The sequence below is a fragment of the Mya arenaria genome, chromosome 10 (assembly GCF_026914265.1).
Source record: "Mya arenaria isolate MELC-2E11 chromosome 10, ASM2691426v1".
Taxonomy (NCBI): Eukaryota; Metazoa; Mollusca; class Bivalvia; order Myida; family Myidae; genus Mya; species Mya arenaria.
The window spans coordinates 31,707,763-31,732,547 of NC_069131.1; the positions used below are offsets into that span (position 1 = coordinate 31,707,763).

General features: G+C 33.8%; 1 protein-coding gene across 2 annotated transcripts in view; it reads right to left on the bottom strand.

Moving 5' to 3' along the window:
- Nucleotides 1–9,112: 9,112 nt before the first annotated feature.
- The window catches only part of LOC128206749 (E3 ubiquitin-protein ligase rnf213-alpha-like), a 91,373-nt gene continuing 75,700 nt past the window's right edge, over nucleotides 9,113–24,785 (bottom strand). For both annotated transcript variants that reach the window (XM_052909419.1, XM_052909420.1), the window contains 7 exons: nucleotides 24,430–24,616; nucleotides 22,388–22,601; nucleotides 21,079–21,153; nucleotides 20,151–20,345; nucleotides 19,460–19,558; nucleotides 13,346–13,551; nucleotides 9,113–13,017 (listed from right to left, as the gene is read on the bottom strand). In XM_052909419.1, the coding sequence (XP_052765379.1) occupies nucleotides 12,840–13,017; nucleotides 13,346–13,551; nucleotides 19,460–19,558; nucleotides 20,151–20,345; nucleotides 21,079–21,153; nucleotides 22,388–22,601; nucleotides 24,430–24,616 (1,154 nt within the window). In that variant the 3' untranslated portion in view covers nucleotides 9,113–12,839. The remainder of the gene's footprint in view (nucleotides 13,018–13,345; nucleotides 13,552–19,459; nucleotides 19,559–20,150; nucleotides 20,346–21,078; nucleotides 21,154–22,387; nucleotides 22,602–24,429; nucleotides 24,617–24,785) is intronic.

Sequence of the window (24,785 nt, forward strand, 5' to 3'; positions counted from 1 at the left end):
TTTGTTCTCGATCGTGTTAAATGATATATCAATGACAATGTAAGACTGATATGATGAACGTTGATATAATAAACACTGGCATATCCATTTTGACATTCAGGCTATTTCTGACGCTTGCATTGTTATGCATATTAATTAAATATACGTTTTACAGAATGGCAAATATAACGGTTACATCATCCGTATAATGACAAATCCGGTCACACTTTCACAAATTGCGGCTGTTGAAACAACTCTATTTTCTTCAACAACTATGGCTAAATGAATATAGTATACCTTATGAGCATGTTCATTGTTGGAATAACAAAGTAAACAATGGCAATACATTCCAAAAGGGGAGATTCTATGAAAGCATAAACAACATGATAATTCGAAAAATGATTCATCATGTTTTGAGAAGTTTGTATTTAATTCGAACTGTTCATCGGCAGTAATGAACGATTCGATTATCGCAACATAAAAAGAGAAAGTGCTTTTCTTTAGGTTTGCTGTAATACTTCCCAAGATGTTAAGTTCGTCCTTCGTTTACCCCTTCCGATTACATATGAGTTTTAGTGTCACATTTTGCATCTACGCCTTTTCTTCACATATTTCTGGAAATTTAAACCCATACTTTTGGCCAAATATATTCGGTTTCTCGCCCCGTACTACAGTCACCTATCGCTTTGTTGCATTGCCTTTCTGTACTGGTAAAAAAACGTATCCAATTTCAAAACGGCCCATACACGGTTTCGATGTGCATTCGATGCATATGAAAGATGTGTTGCTTCAAAGGTTAAGTCGACAGTCTTTGTTACACCGACCACTGTCAATTTCAGATGCAATTTCAATTCAACCTGAGAATGAAGAGCATGTAACATCTGTGTTTGGGAAGAACACATTATGGTTGAGTCTGATTACATCTTACAATTGTAATCGTAATCTGTTCATAATATTGCACATTTAACACAGGTGTATCCGTCCTCACAGCAGTGCACTCATTACGCAGTTTACCGTTTAAATCACAACAACAATTACATTTACAGGAAATTACTTTTTTCAAGTAAAACAGTGTTCAAATGTAGAGCAACTGTAACAGCGATCGGGGCCGAGTTGCAAAGAATTCCAACTAAATACGTCATTACAAATGTCACATATATTACAGTTAAAGTTGTTTTCACAAATACATGTGACATTGTCATTGTATAACCTAATCCGCATGGTTTATCAGAGGAATCACCATAATGTCTTGCAATAAAATAGTCCCTCATTATACAGGTACAATTTGGTATTAAGTTGCAAGTTTTATCCCTATTGCACGTTCTATTGATGCAAATTGTTCTACATAGAGTTTTGCATTTGTCACCATAATATAAAAAGATCAAGTACTGCCGGAACGACGTTTAGAGTGGCAGTTATTGTTAAAAATGTCCGTACAGTTAATGAATGACTGTTTCGAATAAACATAAGAGAAGTCAAGTTTCTCGCTTATAAAATTATAAGTAAAAATTTGTCCATATTTCATTGAGCTCACATGTATCACCTTCAACATTGTTAAATTTGCGACATGTGCCTTCATCATTTCATTTGCCTTTGTTGCACCAATTTGAAATACGTTCCATTACAAAACCCATCAAGGCAAAACTCACATTCAATGCGCATACATGTGTTGTGAGTGCATGTTTTATCGCAATTGTTTTCAGTTTCATAAAACTCAGGATTACACGAAATGCAATCACCATAGTCAAGCTAGTAAGTCTGGCAGTTTCCTTGACATGTCCATGCACAACGAGGTTGGACACCAACTATTCATGTTACCTGATAGTTTTATGAGAAAATGAATTACAGTGTTTAAGTGATAGAAAAACATTTACTTATTTCTCTTAATAATGTGTTATAATGTATAATAAATTTCACGAAACGACAAATAAGAGTTCAAGACGGCAGTTGTTAAATAGTATGAAGATGTAAATTCAGGGTTCTGTTCAAAACGAACAAAAGTAATGTGAAGCGTAAATCACTGAGTTTGTTGAGGAGGTTCATCATTGAAGCTACAGGAACAAGCCAAGCCAATAAGGCTACATTGTTGTCACAATGAACGGGAGAAACGCTATTTTCTGGTATTCAAATTCATCCAATTTAATCAATACACACAAATATGGACACATATATCATAGTATACTACGAAATATGTTTAGGCCATGCTATGGCAACGTTATAAAACGAACTGTCCAACAGCCAACCCAAAATAAAACAACAAAAAAGAGCACAAAAGTGACATAAAACAAGATAAGTCTTAGAGCCAAAGTGTTGGGCCTTGCTACCTTTGTATGTGCTGTCACAGGAAACAAATGCAAATGAATTTTGAATGGATTTAGAGTTGCGGCCTTGACTCAAGTACTTGCATTACGATGACGATGACAACGCAAAGGCAATACCTCGACCCTTTCTTAGATAAACAAAAAACAGAGAACTTTTAATAGTTGAATTGAATGTTAATGGTAAGATAAAGCAGCGTTATTACTTATTTATTAATTATTTGATACCTGATACTGGTTGGTGACAATGTAAAGTATATGTTGACGATGTAAGAAGATGTTTAAATACACATGCATATGATCATATTCTGTTTCGCCCTACTGTGATACAATATAAAGAATATATTAAGCAGCCTTTTTATTGCTCCTCTTCTCTATGAACTACTTTGTAGTAAAAATTAAAGTACATTCTTTTCCGTGTTAAACAATAAGTTCAGCTAGTAGTCTTAGATGACGTTGGTCCTATGCGGGTATCGTAGTCTAGTGCCCTTAAACAATAACCTGAAGAATGTATATTGAAATGTCGAATGCCAGTGTCACTTCCTGAGCATTATGTTTGCGTATACGTGAAATTCTGAATTTGGTGTTGTTGGAATATCCATTTTTTTTAGTGTCAGGGTTGACACCTTCTGTTACTGAAGCTTGTCCTGTCGTGAATAGCCCGGTGTATGTAATACTCCTATCACAATAGTGCGGGTGGTATTTAATGTTTCGTATTGTCTGGGCTCAACTATTTCACCTCCTACAACATTTGAAATACTGTTGATTTAAAGTAAATATTTTATGTAATTTAATGTTTCTTTTAAATTGTAATGACATAGTGTTAACTTCAGAGCCTAAAATTCATCTATATTCTTGTTTAAGTGCAAAGGGTTTAAGATGTAACAAACCTTCAACGAGTAGCACGCAATATTACAACGCCACAAGTATAGTTTGCATTGTCATAGAAAAAACGTTACAAACTGTTTAGGAAAAGGTTAAATATCATTTTAATATTCCTATCTAACGTAGTGATCCTTTTTTATTTAATTCTAACCGTTTGTAATATTTATTGGTTTCTGTTCATAAAAGGGTATAGATTGAACGTTATCAAATGAATAATATTTTTACAGCGTATTCGGTGGTTGCAGTAAGACGCATTAAATATACATGTTTAAAACTTAATACATTAACAGTCCATTACACTCTAAAATGATGATAGGATGAAAAAACGACTTGCGCTAAAACTTAAATGATCAAGCGTAAGATTATGAGTCTAACACATTAACTTATAACCCACTGAACACAAAATATACGTTGATTGATAAAAGGAAACTTGGCCAGCTGATCACTGCAGGTACTTTAACAGTTATAAAAGAATGGAAATGACATAGAAAGAAAGACTTATAAACACTGTACTCATTTCTGGAGTATCTTCTTTCTCTCTTCGGTGTATATATAGTTTTAAACTTTACTCGTCTCGTTTCATGTTTCTGTTAAGGAGGTATTTGTATTTGATGTTTCTGATTGGAAAAATTATCTTTGATGTAGAAATACTTAGCTCACTTTTGGATGTAGAGCCTATCTATATATAAGGGATTGGATACAGAATTGACTGAACGAGCTCAGAACATCAATATAAACAAGCACCACGCAAAACGTGCTTTCTGAAAACTTCTGGATCGTGATTTACAGTTATCGTGTCAAATCCAAGCTTATCAACAAGGTAGAAACGAATTAAACATAATAATAATAATAATAATAATAATAATAATAATAATAATAATAATAATAATAAATAATAATAATAATAATAATAATAATAATAATAATAATAATAATAATAAAAAGGAAGCCATAACCTATGGCCACTACACACATTACGAATAAACCCCCGGCAATACTTCCTCCTACGGCGGTGGTGGAAACTTTTCCATTTCCGTGTTCTTGCCGTACAGAAGCTGTGATACATGTAATATAATGTTAAACATTTGTATAATCTTATACAGCGCTAATAGGCTACAAACTATGAATGAATTACAGATATGCGAGACCTTAAACCGTTTGTTTGTACAAATTTTTATTAACAGTTAATATTATCGGGAACTGACATTTAATGATATAAACTATAAAGTATTACATCAATGTCAGAACTCACATGTACTCAAACAGTAGTCACCGTACCGCCAATCTACACAAACGTTACATGTGTCCCCTTTGTAATATGCTTTACAATAACAACTGCCATTGCTAGAGGAGCAATGATCATGTACACAGCCAGGACTGTATGACTGAGAGCAGCTTTTTCCATACCGACCTTCAATACATGATTCACATAATTTACCGCTGTAATGTTCACTACAGTTGCGTAATCCATCACGTGAATCGCATGCTTTCCTCTTACAACCTTGGTTGCATTGCAAAGAACAGTTTGCTCCGTACATGCCGTCTGCACACGAATCACATTTGTTTTCTGTATAGTTTTGTGTACAAGTAAAACATCTTCCATTATTGTCACATGTATTGCTGTCGCATACAGCAGAACCTCTCGTGTCACACTTACTCTCTAATCCATAGTATCCATCTTTGCAATAAAGACAGTGTGTATAGTTTTTACATGCGCATGAGAGAGAAGTGCAGGTTGACGTGCAGTTTTAACTCGTGTCCCAATATCCAGTATCGCACCTGATACAATCCCATTGCTTGATACAGAAACAATGAGATGATGTGCAATTGTCGTTACAGTTGTCACCATATTTTTCATAAAACATTATGGCTATTATTTCATGTAAAATTAAACCATTTGGATAGAATATCAGTATTATTTTAAGTCAATATAGTATGTATGACTAATCAGGAAGAAAATCATTGCAACGAATCCAGTTCAAATGCAATTTCAGCATGTTTTATGAATTCATATTCGATGAGCCATACAAGTTAAGTATTGTAGGCTAAATATTTCGTTTGTGCGGCGGTATCAAATATATTAATATTAAGTGAAATTATGACTCTTTGACAATTATGTTAAATTTATTCAATTTAAATTTTGTTCTGAAACTTTATACCACAGTATACTCCGTTACCGCTAAGATACATTTCAGTTTAATAAAATAACTATTCGCAAATTATGCTAACTTATGGCAATATATATTTTGACGTCGGGTGGAAATTTTATGTAATTGTTATAACAATAGTTGTATGCGGAAGTGAAAAAGGTAAAATGTCAGTCGTTTCAATGATAAAATTTTCATAAAAAATAGTTTATTTTCAATTGCTTGTAAACTATTTGAAACGAGTTCAATCAATCCCGTTTTCTTTTGAAGGCATTTATTTGACTTGAAAGCCACTTTTTAAAGAACAAATCATATTTAAAAACTTCATCATGACTAACAATCAGCGAGCACACACTTATGATATAACTTTTTAAGTAACAATTTATAGCATAACAACTTGAATACATTTAGTTGGGCATGACGTTATAAACAAGTGTAAACTATGTTTCAGCAGTTTGAATGTGTCGTCTGATTGTAGCGCCATTTTTTTGAATAATAATACTTGATCAATGATTACTAATACGTTGAACGTACGATTGCAGCATGTTTAACGTATATTTTAAACATACAACCGTCATTGCATTTGCGTGATAAGAGTTAGCCCGCTAAAAAGTTATCTACGTTTCCGTCCGTTTCTGTTCAACTCCTCCTGATTATCAACTCTAACATCATTAACGATGCCCAAAGCCGCATTCTCCAAATCTACAGACTCTGACCATGAACTTACCTCTTGATTCTTTCGTCTGGCACACATTTAGTCGTACTTCTCTACTTTCACTCTAGGGCTTTCGCTCGTCAACCATTCCACTACATTAAGATATAAGACCTTCCGACAAACCCGATTTCACCACATTCCAAAGTAGCGTGTATGCATGATAAAAGCACGTTGTTGTCTTTATTAACAAGCTTAAACTTTTCTCTTACATTCTGCAAGAAATATATACACATCGGTATACAGTATTATCATGTTCATCTTTTTCACGACTTTTCATTTTTTATTTCATTTATGTTTTTTTATCTCATACACAATACATTGTAATAAATGCTGTTTAGACAATTAGGAATGATACAACTACAGCGATTCTATATTAGACTTAAAGAGTATTTTCGTTATGAGTTAAACAAAGCTTAATTTTGAAATAAAGACGCGCACTTGCATAATCCGTCCTTTACATCAAACGGTACTTAAAAGCATGCTTTGTTTCAAGATACATTCAAGTATTGAGTACTTAAAGCATGACTGTGGTCCTGTGGTTTTAGAAATAATATTCTTGGTTATATCATCAACTTTAGTAGAGAATAAAAATGTTGCTGTCTCCAATATATATCTAATGATGAATATTTAGTGATTAATTCATAAGACACTATACACAGAAACACACGTGTACAGTGTTTCTGCGATTATCAGTTTTGCGGCCTGTGCCGATTATCAAATATTGTTTTTGTTATTATTATCCGCCTGTGGATTTTTTATGCAAATGTTATTTTAATTTTTAAATCAAAATGGCGTCCGAAAAAGGCATGCAATATTTACTACATAATCAAGTTATTGACCAACGCAAACAGAATATTTATTTAAAATGTAAAAGAAGGCAATTGCTAGCGTAGTATAAGAAAGTAAATTAGTTATCGATAATCGGGGTAGGCTAATACGGCTTCTTTTTATTCAGCGTTGATATTGAAAAAATCCTTCCCTAAAGTTGGTACACTGTACATATATTTCAGCATTTCTATGAAATTTTAATTTAATATTTGTTTATTTTAGGCAAGAACATTGTCGTACTGGGTACAAAATCATTATTTTATTAAATTGAGTTGGGAAATTCAAGACATAAAAGTACGAATGTTAGCGCCAGACCAAATCCGTATAGGTTTATTGTGTAATCATAAGTCGTTTGAGTTAGCTAAGTTTGGTAGTAAAAATTTGCAACACTATGCTGTTTGTTCCTTTCCGACGTGGCTAACCCTTTTTTTATTAAAACGCACTTTAACATTAATCGTTCTAATTTCTCTAAAAAACAAGATTAGTCTCTAGCATACTAGTTGTTTTTCATTTACATAGTATCCACATCTAAATGACTTCACTAGCATTTTGATGATATGTAGCTGTTAGTGCACGCATTTGCCCGAGTAATTGAAATTATGCACGAAACATGCCAAGCGCAAATTTTGCATAAACTTGAATAGCGAGGGTTGAGTGTATGAACAGTTTTGTACCATTTCGCCAAGGTAAGCGTTTACTGATTACCATGTTCATACTGAAATATATTTGGGTTTTTTATCCTTACGTTACGTCATGCACGGAAGGAGCTCTGCCAACGCGATACAAATCTAATATGAGAATAACTGACTCAATAAAAATACCAAAAAAAATGCCAAACACGGTGAACAAATCTTAAGACTTTTTATGAAAAACGTGTTCTGATATTAATAATTCTATTTGACAACAATTTTGGTATATATATATATATTAATATTATTTCCTTAATATACGCTTTCGCCGCACATAGGTAAGACCGTGTCCTTTAGTCAGATGGTTTGATATAATACTTCGATTTCGATACAGTTTGAGCAAACTAAGAACCATTTCGTTGATCGTTCGTTTCCCCTTATGCACCAGTCAATTATAAACACGCCCCCAGGTTTTGGGAATGGCGGGGACTTTGACTTTCCGTCCAGCCAAGCCCAGGTAAAATCCTCGCCCTGCGGGGACGAACGGCTGGTAAAATCTCCGCAAAATACCCCCGCGACCCAGGGAACATAGGTAAGGCTCATCCTCCGCTATTTTTGGTGCGAAGTCAAAACAACCGCATTCAACCTGCACTGCGGGACCACCTGGAAGGTAAAAACACGGCCCATTTCCCCGGCTATCCCCGGTATACCCCCAGACCTTGGTGACCCCTAACATGCTGAACACTTAACGATATTCATCCCCATAAATAAATATTATAGTTGAAGGATGTCGGGTGATCAGTCGTTAGATGCATGTGCAATTGATAGTCGTTAGAATAGTATTTGCAAACACAAACGTGAACCACTGATGAGCAAATTGATTAAGGCAATAAATAGGGAATATAATGTTAGTCGGTTGATTATTGGGATATAGACTTTCAAGTTGCTTGCGTAAATCCATTTCGCACGAGACGGAAGGTCGAGTGCAATATTTTATTGCACAAGCAACGGGAAGTGGCACTATCCCACAGATCAACGGACCAACATCATAGTATTGTGTTTTTTATACCTTTAAGATAATATGCGAAATAGAAGTAGGAGTAGTTTTCTAAAAAATTTAAATTCGACGACAGGTCCTATTTCGAATGCGTATTATTGCCGAAGTTTGATTTTGCACATGCACACTAGGCTACTGTGTGATACAGAACCATAAGACACAGTGTGTAATTAATATGGAAAAAATATTCGATGTCCATATTTTATGGTCAAATCAGGCAATATTTAAGGGAATAGAAAAAGAAATGAAATTTAAACTTTTATTATCCGGTTGAGTATTATAGAGTAGTGGATGATAGGAACATATTTGGGAAACTCACCGGGAACTGTTTATGTTTCGAAACATTCGAAACAAATAGAAATTCTTTAAGTTTTGTTTCAATTATTTAATAAAATATGTTTTCCTTCGAGTATCATTTATAAAATTTTGCTCGAGATATTCATATTACTATTTAATAAATGTGCATGTGATCAACGGCATTTTGGGATTTTGATTTATTCGTTAAATAATGCATATTCAAATACTTAATCGGGGGCCGGTAACAAGACAACACATTAATGTAAAATGATTTATTGTAAACATCAAACATGGTATGTATGCCAAGATTTAAATGTAGACATTTTAGCATATTTACGAATTGCAAAGAAGTATTATCAAAATCAAATCCCAGATGTATTAAGTGCTTGCCACCAAAATAATGCATGAAAAAATGAGGACATATAATGGCTCTATAAAAGTATAACTACTTCTTACAGAGTCATACGTCGTACAATATAAATGATAAGTAATGAGAATAATGGCTTAATAAAGCACACTTATACAGTTTCTTAGAAACGTTTAACCATCCATAACATGCAATTAATTTATCACTGCAATGGTGTGTTTGATCTTAATTATACTTCAATCCACGTCTCTTTTCTAAAACCATTGACACACTTTTTTGTTTTAAATTTATAACTACCATGTTTGAGAGTACCATATATATTTAAAATGGATATGAGTTTATATAATCATGGAGAAGAACAATGCATCATTATTAATGTAATTACCGAATCTACATGCTTGATGCCACTTTTTATATTTGACATTCAAAACATATTTTGGTAAATAACTTTAATGCAATGCAGATAATATAGTTGAAAAACAATAATTCGTAACTGTGTGAACCAAACACAACAAAAGCTTGATTGATAGCAGTGGATGAATAAATTATATCTAAAACAAATGAGACAAAAATTCTTACTATAATGTGTTGGGTCTAATATTCAAAGTACAAAGGTATATCGACATTTATCAAATCAAACAGTGCTGGGAAGAAAAGCAATCCATGTAAGCTTAAGTTTTGCACATTCTTTCAAAGAATGTGAACTAAAATTGATTTGAACAGTTAATAGCATGATGTTTAAAATAAGTACTATTGTTTTATTATTATAAAATGTAAAACACATATGTTGAAGCTTTTGATAGTTCTGTAGCAATCATGTGTGATATTACTTACATGAACTGAAGCCAAAATCTTTCATAAAAAGAAAACTACAACTAAAGAAAGCCAACACAATTATAATGAGCCAATTGGCTTAGATACGAACTTAGTAACGTATTTCAAAATATGTATATAAATAAAGCAAACATTTAAACAAATACGAAGATGTCAGGGAAACAAAGAATTGTTAAAACACTCAAAGTAGATTTATAAAATGACATCTTCCCAAATTGTCCCGAAAGTCGAATGTTACAAAATGAAAATCTATGCTTTGTAAACCTTAAATATTAGTAAAATTTTGAATATCTAAACAGGAAAAAGCTTACTGAAGTTTTTTTAATAAACAACATTCAACCGCGGATACAAATGACAATCGTTCGTCATTATTTATCATAAAATTTGTCACATATCAGCTTTAATATAAATATATGATCTGTCTAAGATAATAACATACTTTTTGATAACTACGCAGCTACAACCAATGCATACGATATAATAATAACCGATATGTAACAAGCAACATATAATGCAGACACAATCATAAACCCTAGAAATACAGTTCATCAATTTAAGAAAACATTAGGTCAGCACGATGAAAGTTGTAACGACCTCTTCATACTTCACGATCGTACACTAACATAATAATTTTCATTGCATTATAAAAACTCAGTTAATCCTTCTAAGCATATTACACGCTATAAGTGCACTCGAAACGAAATAAAGCTTACACAAACTTTTTATTTGGAATGCAAATCTACATAATTTATGTTCAGAGTACGATTGAAAAGAAAGCAAGTTTTTCATGTAAAAGATGACATTTTATCCTGACAAATTGCAGTTTAAAACAAAATCAACTTATAAAAGACGTAACATGTACACAATAAATATAACAAGATAAATATGTAAACATCATGTAAAAATATTTAAGATAAAAGATTTCTGAATACAACAAAGGGACCAAACATTAATGTGAACTAATTTTTCCTACACCAAACCTATTGATTGATACGGATCTTCAAGTGTTGCAATAAGAGCCTGCATATTATTCGAAGGATATTTTTCAAGGTATGTTTCAAGCCATATCAATTTAAAACAAAATCTGTTGCAGTTTCACAATCGAATAGTAAATCTTGCAAATATTTCAAATATATTGTAACAACTTTTTCTAAAATTATAACGAACACTGATTTTGAATATATCTCGAAATTTGTGCATCCATTATAAATCAAAGTAAAACCTATACTTTAAATAAACAAATCAACAATACTATGTACATATCTTATACACGTGCATTGTGTTTCAATTTTAACAGTCCATCAAGATACCATTTAACTATTTTATGAGGTTATGTTAAAGCCAAGTATGTACAGCGTTACAAAATGAAAACAAAAGCAATTCAACATGAAACATATTAAAAATAATTATAAATTAATTTGTAACATCATTGAATAAACGTCAATCAAAATGAAAGGCGGTCTATATGTAAGATTATACTAGTCTGCTCTTCCAACAAACCAATAAAAAGCATCATTTTTGAAACATCACCACTCTAATCTAGCTCAACTATGTTAATGTCATTATATCACACAGTATGTGTTAATAATCGAATATCACATGCTAATGAATCAAAGATATTCAAGGAACATGCTCAAAACAAATGGATTCATATACAAAATATACATACAGAAAAGTAATATATACAAAACATACAATCATATAAACATTCATAATACAGTAAAAACTACAGGGTCAAACAACACAACACAACAATTCTCAATACATAAAAATGAAGACACAGAAAAGCGCACACACAATAAAAAACAACAACAAACAAACACTGTGCTATAACAATCACAAGTTATAGCAAATATTTTACAATATCAGATGTGTATTTTCCCACAATAATATAGTTTGTTATTTTCACTGTAACAATATGGAAAATCGCAACACTAAGACGCACTAATTCTATTGTTTCAAAAGAACTTATTAACCTAAAAACAAAATAACAGTACACTACGTATTAAATATAGTAGTCCATTCTTACATATAGTCACGTCAATATTAAGTCTTTATTTCCAAACTTCAATTCGGTCAATAATAACATTCTCAACAGCTAAAACAACGTATAAAACAGGAACTACAAAGTACACGATAGCATTTACAAGTCATGTATTTAAAAATCTTTTATATTAAACACGGGACAGAGTACACTACACATACATGTACACCATGTTTCATTTGCAAGTGGTAAAATACAAAACCGTCTTTTTATTGAAGCACAAACATGAAAATCTTACGAAGCATATTTACCACGAACAGTTACAAACAAATAAAAAAACGAATCGCGTCTTAGCATCGGACAAATTCAATTAGGAGTTTTCATCAAACGCATACTATAAAATTGTTTAACTACACAATGATCAACAGTAACCTTCCCTTTACAAATTACCACATTATTAAAAGTGGAATACAGTTTAAAACAGATGTGCCAAAACTATCAATACTAAAATACATTGTGATCAAAATAGTTGTCTGGTAAAACAATAAGTGCAAATAATCATGAAAGCGAATAATAAGCATATATCATATGAAAATACAAAACAAATCAGATAATAACGCCCACAAAATAGCCAATAGCAATTACATAATATTCAAATATGAAAAGGTCAACCAAAAGCAATATATGAAGTCCTAAATATTATACAAATGTTCAACTGTAACCATTGTTGTCTCGTAAATACGTGCATACTTTATGCTGTGGAATGAAATAGCACTTTGAAAATGTCTTACGCTGCATTTCAGAACCTTTGATTGTGTCTTCGTGTCATATACATCTTTTGAGTGAGCTCAATATAGGCTGCGATCCAAGCGTAAACAGTGTGCACTTGCAAGAGTCCATTTGGAAGGTTTCCCAAGACCTCATTAAATGGAACATCGGGGTTTTCGTCATTGTAGTTCGTTAATGTATCTCTGAGACTGTAATGGAGAAGATCACGTGTTTATTAAAACTCACTGGTAGACGTTATTGCAAAAAAAAAAAAAATGAATGACAATATGAACATAAAATGTGAGGGTACCCGTAATTTGTATATTTCATATATATATATATTGAACACATGTTTAAATGCCTACCATGACTTTGGTATTTTAAATTTATGTTTATTTGATTGTTGTACCTAATTTGACAAGATTCAAAAATTCCACATAGACATGTATTTTTAATTCTATATGTTTATTTACGTTTATACATTGGAGTTACTCGTTGTGTAACACTTTTTTTCGTGCTCATAGATATATGGCATACCTTGTCCCAGATGTGTCAACATAATCCGGATCATCCCGGCGACCTACGTCTGAGGTGGCAATATGTAGTAATAGACACTCATGTACAAACGACACAAACTGCGCATGCACATCTTCCGGAAGCCCCCTTACATATACTTCGAACTCTTTTTTCACGTTGTCCGGTATCGGCTGATGGAATTTATCATCGATATGCTCAAACACCACCTTTATCAAGTAGATTTTTTATATGTTATTATTAGTTTCAACACAAATGAGGTAATTTTGTTCTTTTGTCAGATGCCGTTGATTAAGTGTCTGGTTTGTTATACAAACCATCGGCGTAGCTCCAATAGGCACGGTAGGCCCGGGCCTACACATCGTTTCCAAAAATGAAAAATACAAAAAGTCCAAATCTGCTATAAAAACTGAAAGGTAAGGGGGTGACAGCTTATGCCTACTTTACATTCAAGTTAACACTCAAGGTTAACTAAGCATTTTTTTGCAAACAAGTTTAGTGCCTTTTTTTAAGACAGTCGAGCCGTTTAACAAATCGATTCGATAATATTTCTACAACAACCGGCAAGCGCGTGATTTCAATGAGCGTCTGTTTAACTCGGTTTTGTTTACAATATAAGTTTCGAAGCGGCAGCATATTTTGAATATCATTCAACATGTTTCCCCTGGAGATTCCGATGGTTCGTGGAATGATGAATTCAAACTCAGACTTTTATCACAGAAGTGGGAGTTGGTCAGTGATTTCAAATTTCCATCGAGGTACGTGTGGCTGACAGATCTTTAATCGGAAAAGTTTCGAAAATTTCGGACAAAAATAAATTATTATTGTCTTAGTTTATCATAGAACAAATGGTAGGAAGGAATTACATTATACACAATGTAACCTTAATATTTGATATTTTGCATTTTTCTGCTGTATGGATATATTATGTTCGTAGTTACTTCTTAGTTTAAAAGGACGATACTGTACACCAAATTGGCTCCAAAAAAGTTTTTTCTCTGTAACGAATCTCAGGACAATTATTTAATAAAATGTTATACTCTTTGATATCATAATTGTAAAGAAAATACCAAAATGTAAAAAAAATCGATTCGGAGACAGGGTTCGAAACGGTGTCGCCAAAACTGCAGTCCAGCGTTGTATCTACTGTGTTACAAAGGCTTACCCTTAATTCATGAAATATTTAAGCTATACCTAACTTAGAATATAACGTGAAAATATCGACTAGCCAATACGCATAAGAATGAACTGTAATAGGTATACATACCAAGTAGTTTTTTTAATGAAAGAAATACGAAAATAAACTGCTAAAATATATTAATTGTTAACTACATGTACGTGGTACTTCAGTAAGTTAGTTTCAGTGCATTGTACACATCGATACCAAGTTTATGTCAGTTTTTGACAATTTTCTCATCAAACGGTGTATAAAACTTAAATAAACTTATGCCAATTTATGTAAACACGGTACGACGACCCACCAAAGTGTGGAATGTACCTATTTGGAAGAAGAAGAAGAATAACGCTACAGTACACTATTTTACAGTTCATAAATAATCAATCCCTCCGTTCCTTTTATCACAATGGCCTATTCACCTTTTCATCCGTCACGAAAAATGTATAAATATATACTGCTCAGTACTATGTTTTACTGTTACTTTGCCCTTCCGTTCGTCCGTCAGATCGTCCGTTCGTTCACCCATCTATTCATCTATGCATCCGCATACATGCCCGTCAATACAATATTTAACGATTTACTGTCATTTTTTTCTATAATATATGGCATACTACTGCCGTAAGTTAGCTTGACTGGGTTTGCGAATTGTTTCGTGTTAACCATTTAATTTTCGCGTTAATTATCTAGCTATCTAGTTAATATTCGGGATCCTTTTTTGGTAAGATAGATATCTTATCTAGTTAAATAACCAGTTATTATGTTACTTATTAATTGGTATTCTCAAATCATAACTAGATAACCAGTTACTGCTTAAAGCCAAAAATGCATTAATAGAGAAGTGGTAATACGAATCTTATCATTACCAGTTATTTTGTCACTTATTAAGTGAAATTCACAAACCATAAGTAGCTAACATGTTAATGGTGTTCAACTAAAACAAGTAACAGGTGGGAGTTCTGGGCACTTTCAAGCCAGGTTTTAGTTTAGTGATATTTATGTTACCGAAAATGTTTCGCGAATATTAACTAGATATCTAGATAATTATCGCGAAAATTAAGTGGTTAACACGAAAAATATTGCGAACGTTCACAGGTTATCTTACGGCAGTTATATGCTACCATAGTATTCTGCTATGCATGTTATGTTGTATAATTATAATGCTTCATGTCATTTTAGAAATATTGGCGGTAAGGAGAGAAAGTTTAATGCTAGCTGGTTGTCCGAGCACACATGGTTACGCTACTCCCTGAAGAAGGACGCTGTGTTCTGTGCTTGTTGCCTGGTGTTTTCGAAAGGTGAGAAGGAAAAGACGTTTATCAGGACCCCTGTTAACGACTGGAAGAACTTTTCGAAACTTGTCAAAACGCATGCATCGTCTACAAATCACAGAGGTTGTTCAGTTCTTGCTGAAAATTTTGTTGATGTATCCACTGGTTAAACTCTCTCCATTAATCAGCAATTGTCATCGTCTATTAAATGCACAGCGGAGCGAAACAGGCATGTGCTGTATGAACTTATTGAAACCTTGGTTATCCTAGGAAAGCAGAACATTGCTGTAAGAGGACATACTGAGGACAGGAGTAATTTTATGGCAATTTTGCAGTCCAAAGCAAGGAATGACGAAATTCTGGCAGATCATCTGTCAAATGCTCAATCAAACGCAAAGTACACTTCGCCGGACATTCAAAACGAACTGTTGGGTATCTGTGCCGTTCAAGCTGTCAATACAATCATATATGACTATAAACTGTCCGGTTTCTTCTCTATTATGACTGATGAGGCAACTGAGTGTTCAACAAAGGAACAACTTTCTGTTTGCTTTCGTTTTTGTTTCAAAGGTAGAAGAGAATGATGTCGTTCGCGAACAGTTTTTAGGGTTTGTCACTTGCAAGTCTATAAAGGGAGTATATTTGGCACAAGGCATACTCGAATATCTGCAAGGCACTGGCTTAGATATTTTGAAGATTCGGGGCCAGTATTATGATGGCGCAGGAAACATGGCGGGCAAGTACAATGGTGTTCAGGCGCTCATCCGTGAAATATTTCCACTCGCTCACTACACCCATTGTAAGTCACATTGCCTAAACCTGTCATTGGTCCACAGCTCCAAACTTCCATGCGTCAGGACCATGATGTCTACAGTGCAGGATATCGCCTTTGCGTTTGACTACTCTGCGAAACGCCTCACAACATTTGTAAATGAACTGTCAGAAGACGTTGTTACAAAGCAAGCGATGGAAGGCCGACCGAAGTTGAAGACCTTGTGTGAAACAAGGTGGATGAGCAGGGCAGATGCGCTTCGTACATTCAAGAATGCCTACCGCGTTGTCGTCCATGCGCTCGAAACTCTGCAGGAAAATGGTGACGTCAAAGCCAACGATCACCTCAACGCTATTCTGCAGATCCAGTTTATTGTTACTCTTGTGGCAACAGAGCACATCTTAAGCAATCTAGTAGGACTTACAGCAGTTCTTCAAGCGGTAATAGTTTGTGCTTATTACTACGTGCGACTTAAGTTAATATTTAAAACAAAAGATAACGTATTTAAATGGAAAAAAAACCCACAACAAATACATAAATAAATAATAACTTCATGAATTTCAGAATTATTCTCAGAACAAAACGTGTTGATCCTTGAGATTTATGTATGGTAATTTATAATTAAAAGTAAATCTTCAGGTAAAAAGTATCTGTCTGTTTTCCTTTCCTTTACATACAAGATGAAACAGTGAATTTATGCATACACATAATATATACCTATCTCTAATTTACATCTAGGTGGACATGGATCTCTTGAAGGCAATCGAGCAAACGAAGGTGGTCATAAGGGGGATGCCCTTTATCAGGAAGCTGTGACCTTAGCTGACGAGTTCCAGGTATATGTGTGCACATATTACCTGTGTTTGCATGTTGATTTCATGTGGTTGCCGATAAATATATGTATTGATCTACTGGTGCATACAGCAAAGCGTCTTAACGCAATAATTTACAGTTCAACGGAACACAATGATAAAAACGTATTTGTAACAGTTCGAAATGCATCGTGTTTTTTCCAGATTGCAGACTGATAATTTAAAAAAAATGTGCTAGCTGCTTTTATATTTCGATTTAAATATAATAAGATCCAGATATACTTGGTAAACTTCTATTAGGTATTTTGCATTCTTCTACCGAATGGTTTAATCGATTCGGCAATTAACGATATCGATCGAATGTTTTATTTTTGTTTTACCTAGATTGACCCAGCAGTGCCACGACAAGCAGCCAGACAGAGGAACAGGGCGAACTATGATGTACAGGACCCGAGTCGGTATTGGAAGGTCTCCGTCTTCTACGTTTTTGTTGACCACCTGCTTCAAGAAATGGATACTCGTATCCTGAAGAATGAAGAGCGCTTCCAGGCTCAATGGTTAATTCCGACCAAATTTGAAGGTCTCCTGCCGGCCAATGTGGACAGGATCTACGAGGCCTATGAACCAGACCTGCCCAAGACTCGGCAAGAGTTCAGCGAGGAAGTAAGGAGGTGGAATCTGCGATGGCAGCTGAATGATGCAAAGCCTTCGACACTGCTGGCGACACTCAACAAGACATCGGAGGCAGCTTATCCCTGCATATCCATTATACTACAGATACTGCTGACCATGCCTGCCACATCCGCCTCATGTGAGCGCTCCTTCAGTTCCATGAGGCGTATCAAGACATACCTTCGTTCAACAATGACCGGCGAGAGGCTATCCTCACTTGGCGTCCTACATATTCATCGCGATGTTGAGATAGACATTAATAAAATCATCAACGCCTTTGCTTCAGTTAAATGCAGGAACTTGGATTTCATTTAAAGACACTCGATATATCATCGTAAACAAAACCAACTAGACACGCTTGTTTAACCATTAAATACATATTTTCTATTTTGAAGCTTTTTGACAATGATAACATGTAATATCAAAGCTTTGTATTTCAGTTCTCTTACTGAACATTATACGTAAGACAAAAATAAATTTTAGTCAAGTGCATTATGAAGCTATTTTTGATGACTAAAAAGGCTCCAGATATACACCAAATCCAACCATATTGGATCTATAGTTTAAAAAAATCTCGGGGGAGGTACCCCGAGCCCCCGTACTAAGTGGGCCTATACTTCGTAATAGGCCCAGTTACGCCCCTGCAAACTATTATACAGTAACGCAACAGTAAAACGGCGTATTTAAGTTCGCATCAAATACCTTTTCAACACATCAACTCTTCAGCAGACAATGATATAAAACCTTCCTAAGCTGTAAAAAGGTTGCCCTTTAGCTAAATTGTTTATATAATTGATTTGATTGGTAAGATGTAAAGAATTTTTACATATTGGCGAATTTTTGAACATTTTGGCTAACTTTGACAAATTGTAAGAAACAAGCAGTTTTATATAATTAGCTCCAGCTGCCAATTAAAGACACTTGGATTTTCAAACACAACACAATTCGGTGGTTTAGTTTATACAAATTTCATTTAGCTCGATTGTGACGAAAGCTGTGATAGTTTATATAACCACTCTCGAGTCCGATTCCTGGGTAAAACCTTTTTAGAGGCCATGAGAAAGTAAGTGGGGAAAAACCAGTACTTGAGTCCCTTTTCAGAGGCTGTGATAAAGTAACCTTGTGGGATCGAACCGACAACCATTTGACTAGTTGCCCTTGATTGATTTTATAGGTTAAATATTTAGTTTATATCTATTGCATATGGTCATAAGATCATGACCATAATCATACTTAAGTAGTGATCGTCTTTTTAATTCTAAAACCAGGCTTGGTCCATAATGTATTTGTATACGGTATATACCAACGCGACTGTCCGAGGGATTCTCTAACACATACATTTGCTAGTGCTACTTTTTTTATGAAACCAGACGCGGTTTTAATAAACCAACGAAACTATTAAAAAGCTTTACATACATCATGTTGAAAATGGCGATCTACCATCAGCATCGACTTTCGTAGAGAAAATAGCAGCCACAGAGATCGTACGTGTCCGAGTGTGCAAACTTGTCTAGCCTGAAAAAAGAGAATTTTGAAAAAAAAACACATCCTTTGACAGATTGCATAGATCATCGATACTATTGATTAAAGGTCAAACACTGCAATTTATAGCAAGGCATGTACTTGAGTTATAACACACATTTTTGATGTTTTACACAAGTGTCTCACTTGTGTATATCTAAAGCTTGAGATAATACACACAACGTTTGATCAAAACGGATCAAGAATAAGACAGTACATAAAAGCGTGAAATTATCAGAATTCTTTTCTAAGTAAATATGTATATACAGATATATACATATTGGTTTAAGTTATCATTCAAAAACCCTTCTGGTCTGATAGTAGCAAAAAAGTACATCTTAACTGCAAAATTGAAACTAGACTTTATTAAGTAATGTACCTAAAAGCACGGAAAGAAGTTCGTATGTTTTTATCAAAACTTTAAAACAGACATTATCATAACAGTCTGAAGATTCCAAGTATTTTATTGGTTTATTGGTCTTCGTCGTTGCTTCTATATATCTCGCTGAATGCTCTTTCGCTAGACATCGCATGCTTTATTTAGATGCACTGACTTTAAGCAATACTTTTTTACGAATAGGTGTACCTTTTGGCTACACAAGGCAGTCTTTTCTAAAAGGAGCGTCTTTGTCATAAACATATTCAAAAATATTTTCGCATCTCCACCCAATGTTCGAAGGAAGTTTATAGTCACGACGAGCTGATCTATCGAATTGCACAGGTCCGGTAAATCTTGCAATTCTTGGATAATAGAATGCTTGTGTTCCTCACCTAATTCAACCTGGAATGATAGACCGACGCATCTTTATTTTTTATAACGGGTGCAGGTAGGTTACGGTAATACATTTGAAAGTATATATATATTGTTCTTAAATGTCAAATGTACGAAATTAATAAAACCACCTGTTTTGGACATTTTTTGTCCAATGATGACTTGTTAAATCTGTTTGATTTATGAAAAATCACACATTTAATGCAAAACCATGTCCGACAATAAGCAAAATATATTGTAAAAGACGAAACATCCTATTCTCTTAACTTCTGATATCATGTTGATAAATTTGTATTCGCTCTATTATTACTGTTAAAAGCAGATGTACATTGTACACATACACATCTTTATTTTTTTATTATATTTCTTACACAATCATTGTCTACAATGTATGTATCACTTGGATATATCATTTTGCAATAATTGCACTATAATCGATTGATTATTTCTATCTTAATTCCAGTCATTGGTGCTACGTAAAATAGTACTTGATTGTTTGTATATCTGCACTGTAATATTCAACTTATGTTTTATATGAAAATAATCAAATTATGTTTCATATACCGCCGATATATATGTAACATAAAGCCTCTATGGGCCGGGTGTGAATGTTAAACCCTTCATTGTGAAATGTAATTATGCTACGTACACATGCCACTATAATAAACAATTTACTTACTTATAATATACATATATATATAAATATTTATTGAACTGACTGTTATGCCAAATGCCAACTTACTTGCTGTATTTTCTCCTGCAAAGACTTAAACGCGTCCGCTCTTGTTACTTCTGTTACATATTGCATCGTATCGATCTACAATTATCATAGAGACGGCATTTAGTTTACAGAATATGTGCTAGAAAATATAAGCGGAAAAACGTTTGTTAACCAAGACTGCCATAACGGAACATAACCTTAACACTATTACTGATTAAACGGCATTCCGTTAAACTAGCATTAATATATAATGACACCCTCACTCTCTACTTTTTTCCTGAATACGTTTACGTGCAAAGAAATACGAAGGCATTTATTAATACAGATGTTTTTGGTCATACATCATATCAACAGCCGTCCTTTGTACTATTGCAAATGTTTTCAGTGACGTGTTTACATATATATATCAGAATTGAACTGAATAAGTGTACCTAACTTATTAATTCAAATCAGTTATTTTTCACATTTCTATTCCTCAACCTAATATTTTTCTTTAAATATTCTGTTTGGAGATTTAACGAAATGAGTACACAGCATTTTTTGACCAATTATTTGAAAATGGTAAAAAAAACAAGCACAATTACAGTTTGAAGAGAGGGCGACGATGTATGGATAGCGAAGAGTAGTACCATAGCATGTCCCGTTTAATTGTTTAGACATTATATGGGAATGGTTGGTATGCCAATCACTTCAAAATAATTTTTGAAAAACACTATTTGTCAGTCAAAGGAGTAAACTTATCGATTCACAACATAACGCTTTATAAATTATTGTCAGCAAAGTGCAGCTTAACTATTATTATAAGTTTTAAAATTTAGGACGCCTTGTTTGCGCTCCATAAGGGGTACAGTCAGTCGCAAATGTTGATTGCTTTATTAGACGAATCAAGCTCTGGATATCTTTTCGTAAAATGAATCTTATGTCTAGATATTTTTGCTTTTGATATTTTTGCCAAATTGGCATAAACATACCAATAAAATATAAGTGTTTTGTTGTTATAATTGCTTAACCTTGTAAATTCTTTGAATGACTCTCATAATCACAGACTATGTTTGCTGGCATATATTTAAGTTATGTTGCGATATTTCGTTCTCATCTTTACACCGTATACGATAATGTTTACCAAACTGGTTTGTGGCAGTTGATGTCATAATAATTTAAGAAACGAAAGGTGGAAAATGGCCTTTGTTTGTCTCTTTTACGAGGTATTTCGTCTTGGCAGGAACATCAAATGACTAAATGCACTTCTAAGTTTGTCGATAACCTTATTTTATCTGACATTTAGCATATTATTATCGCAACTGCATATTGAAGTGCATATTTGCCATACCTTCAAGTGGGATTTGATGTCTATATTGGACTTCGATATCAGATACTGGTCTACAAGCTGCCTCTGCAACCCTTCGAAGTCGTATTCAATTCGGTTTTCCTGTCCAATTACGAATGTGCTTTGGCAATTGGCAATTATCAATGGAATGATATCATTTTCGTGGTCGTAGCTGATCAAATGTGCAGTTGTCAAACCAGTTGGTTTCACGCTTTTCCTATTAAGAGATAAACAAATTCGACAGACAAATTACTATTATGCATCGAAAACAAAGAACATCATTTATCTGCTAATTTTGCCTGTATACACTAATTCCTGCCTATGTTATTTTGTGTATGTTGTGTTTGTAAATTGTTTTATATATGAACAAACATCTGTAAAAAGCATATGGTATAACCTAATCACTTTGTTGACATTTCATAGGTAAAAGAAATAAAGAAACATCTACAGTCTTCGGTTATTAACCATTTATGTTATTGAAGTGCCCGAGAAGAAGAATATTAACCTTAATACAACTCATGTTCTTGATTCACCGGGGTATTTTTACGTTTCACAAGTCTATTACTATTGGGCTATTCATCTGGCAATCAAAATTAACCTTGGCATTATGACAAGTTATTACCCGAGTCAGCCTTATGTTTGCATTATAGTTATTCATCTCTGAGTATAAAACATGTTCATTTGATTTGAATTTATTTTTATTTGTTTTACTGTTTACACCATATGTATTTCTTTGTCTTCCTTAGTGTACTTATACTCATATCAGAAAGGGAACCTGTAACACCATGCAATGAGTGCGGATAAAGTATACGCACACCACTTATTGCACGGTTTAACGTATAAATCAGTAATAACAAGTTGATACTGAATGTGAAATAAAAATATTATTATCGATAGTAGTGTTGTCGTCACGGTGAAGACAGAAGATGTAGAAATATGATTTCATAATATGAATTAAGCCGCCATTATTTTTACTCATACACTTCAGAAGATGTATAGAAATTCAAATCGTCGGGAGCAGTACGATGGCATAGTCGCTATATTAAGGAAAGAAACAAAGCAAATGTTACTGTACTAATATCAATGTTCAATGGCAGATCGACTTTATACCGGAAAATCGGACATAATGAACATTATTCGATGTCAAGTAAAACTGGGTGCGCCTGGACGTGAAAAGACAGGCTATGATAGAACACAGCACATGGGTTCCGAGATTTCGAATTTATAGTTAAGATTGGCGGACCGCAACAGAAACAGACATGATTCATTATTAATCAAAACTCAAACAGAGCTTGGTATTCCGGGTCGGATATACCAAATGCATTAACTAAGTATACCTTTAAAGACGAAATAAGAAATCTACTTCGCATCATTGTATAATGGGATAAGCGCGCTCAATCATTCTTGGTTGTAAATACTCAGTAACATACGTCTTTAGTCAGACGAGATCTAGTTCTGATTCTGACACTACAAGAATGTAAGTGGCTGTTAAATCGTCATTTATCTCATTCGACTGCACTGGAGTCAATTTTCACAATATTTTTAAACTACATATCGCCTTTAAATTAGGTAGAAATATTCCGGAAGATGATTATGACGTCAAAAATAGAACGTTACTCTAGCGTAAATGATTGGAACCAAACACATATGCACTTTTTGTTTGACAAGCTTCATTTAACTGTTCGTATTTTTCAGTGTTTTAGCTTTAAATTGTTTTACAAATCCGAATATAATTTTGTACAAACTAATCAACATTGATAATTTATACGGATTTATCTCTCAGTGTTTAAGACAATAGAACGCCCATATAAATGAATGAAACTCCAAACTCAAAATTGTGATTTATAACCTAGGAAAAATAGCATTTAAAATCATCGTGCAAATTAAGAATAGATACATTCTATTGAGTGTAGTTTAGAAAATGTGTTTTTGATATAAGTAAATTATTAATGAAAACATTTCTTTGCAATTCTCTTTGTTGTACACTGAGACAATATAATAAATACACATACATATCAATCGATTAAACCAGGATGTATAAGTACCTTTTTCCGAGTCCACATTCGTCAAGAAAGGAGTTTTGCTTTCGTAACAAGAAGTCGAGAAGCGCATAGGAGCAGAGTCCCTGACCATGTGTTGCCGGAAGAAAGAATGATAAAGGCGTGTCATCTGTGATGGGCTTCATACAGAACTCCTTTTGAACAATTTGCCTTTGGTCTTCTGTGTTACACACTGCAACATTTATTTTGAGGGATGTTTAAAAGAAGGCGAGTTGCGAATATGGAAGAAATGCACTCAGATAGCCGAAACAGTTTATGGCAAGTCACTCAGATTGTCAGTGTCGTAATGTAATTATTTTCTCTGACAAAAGACACCTTATCAAAATTAAAAAATAGGTTAC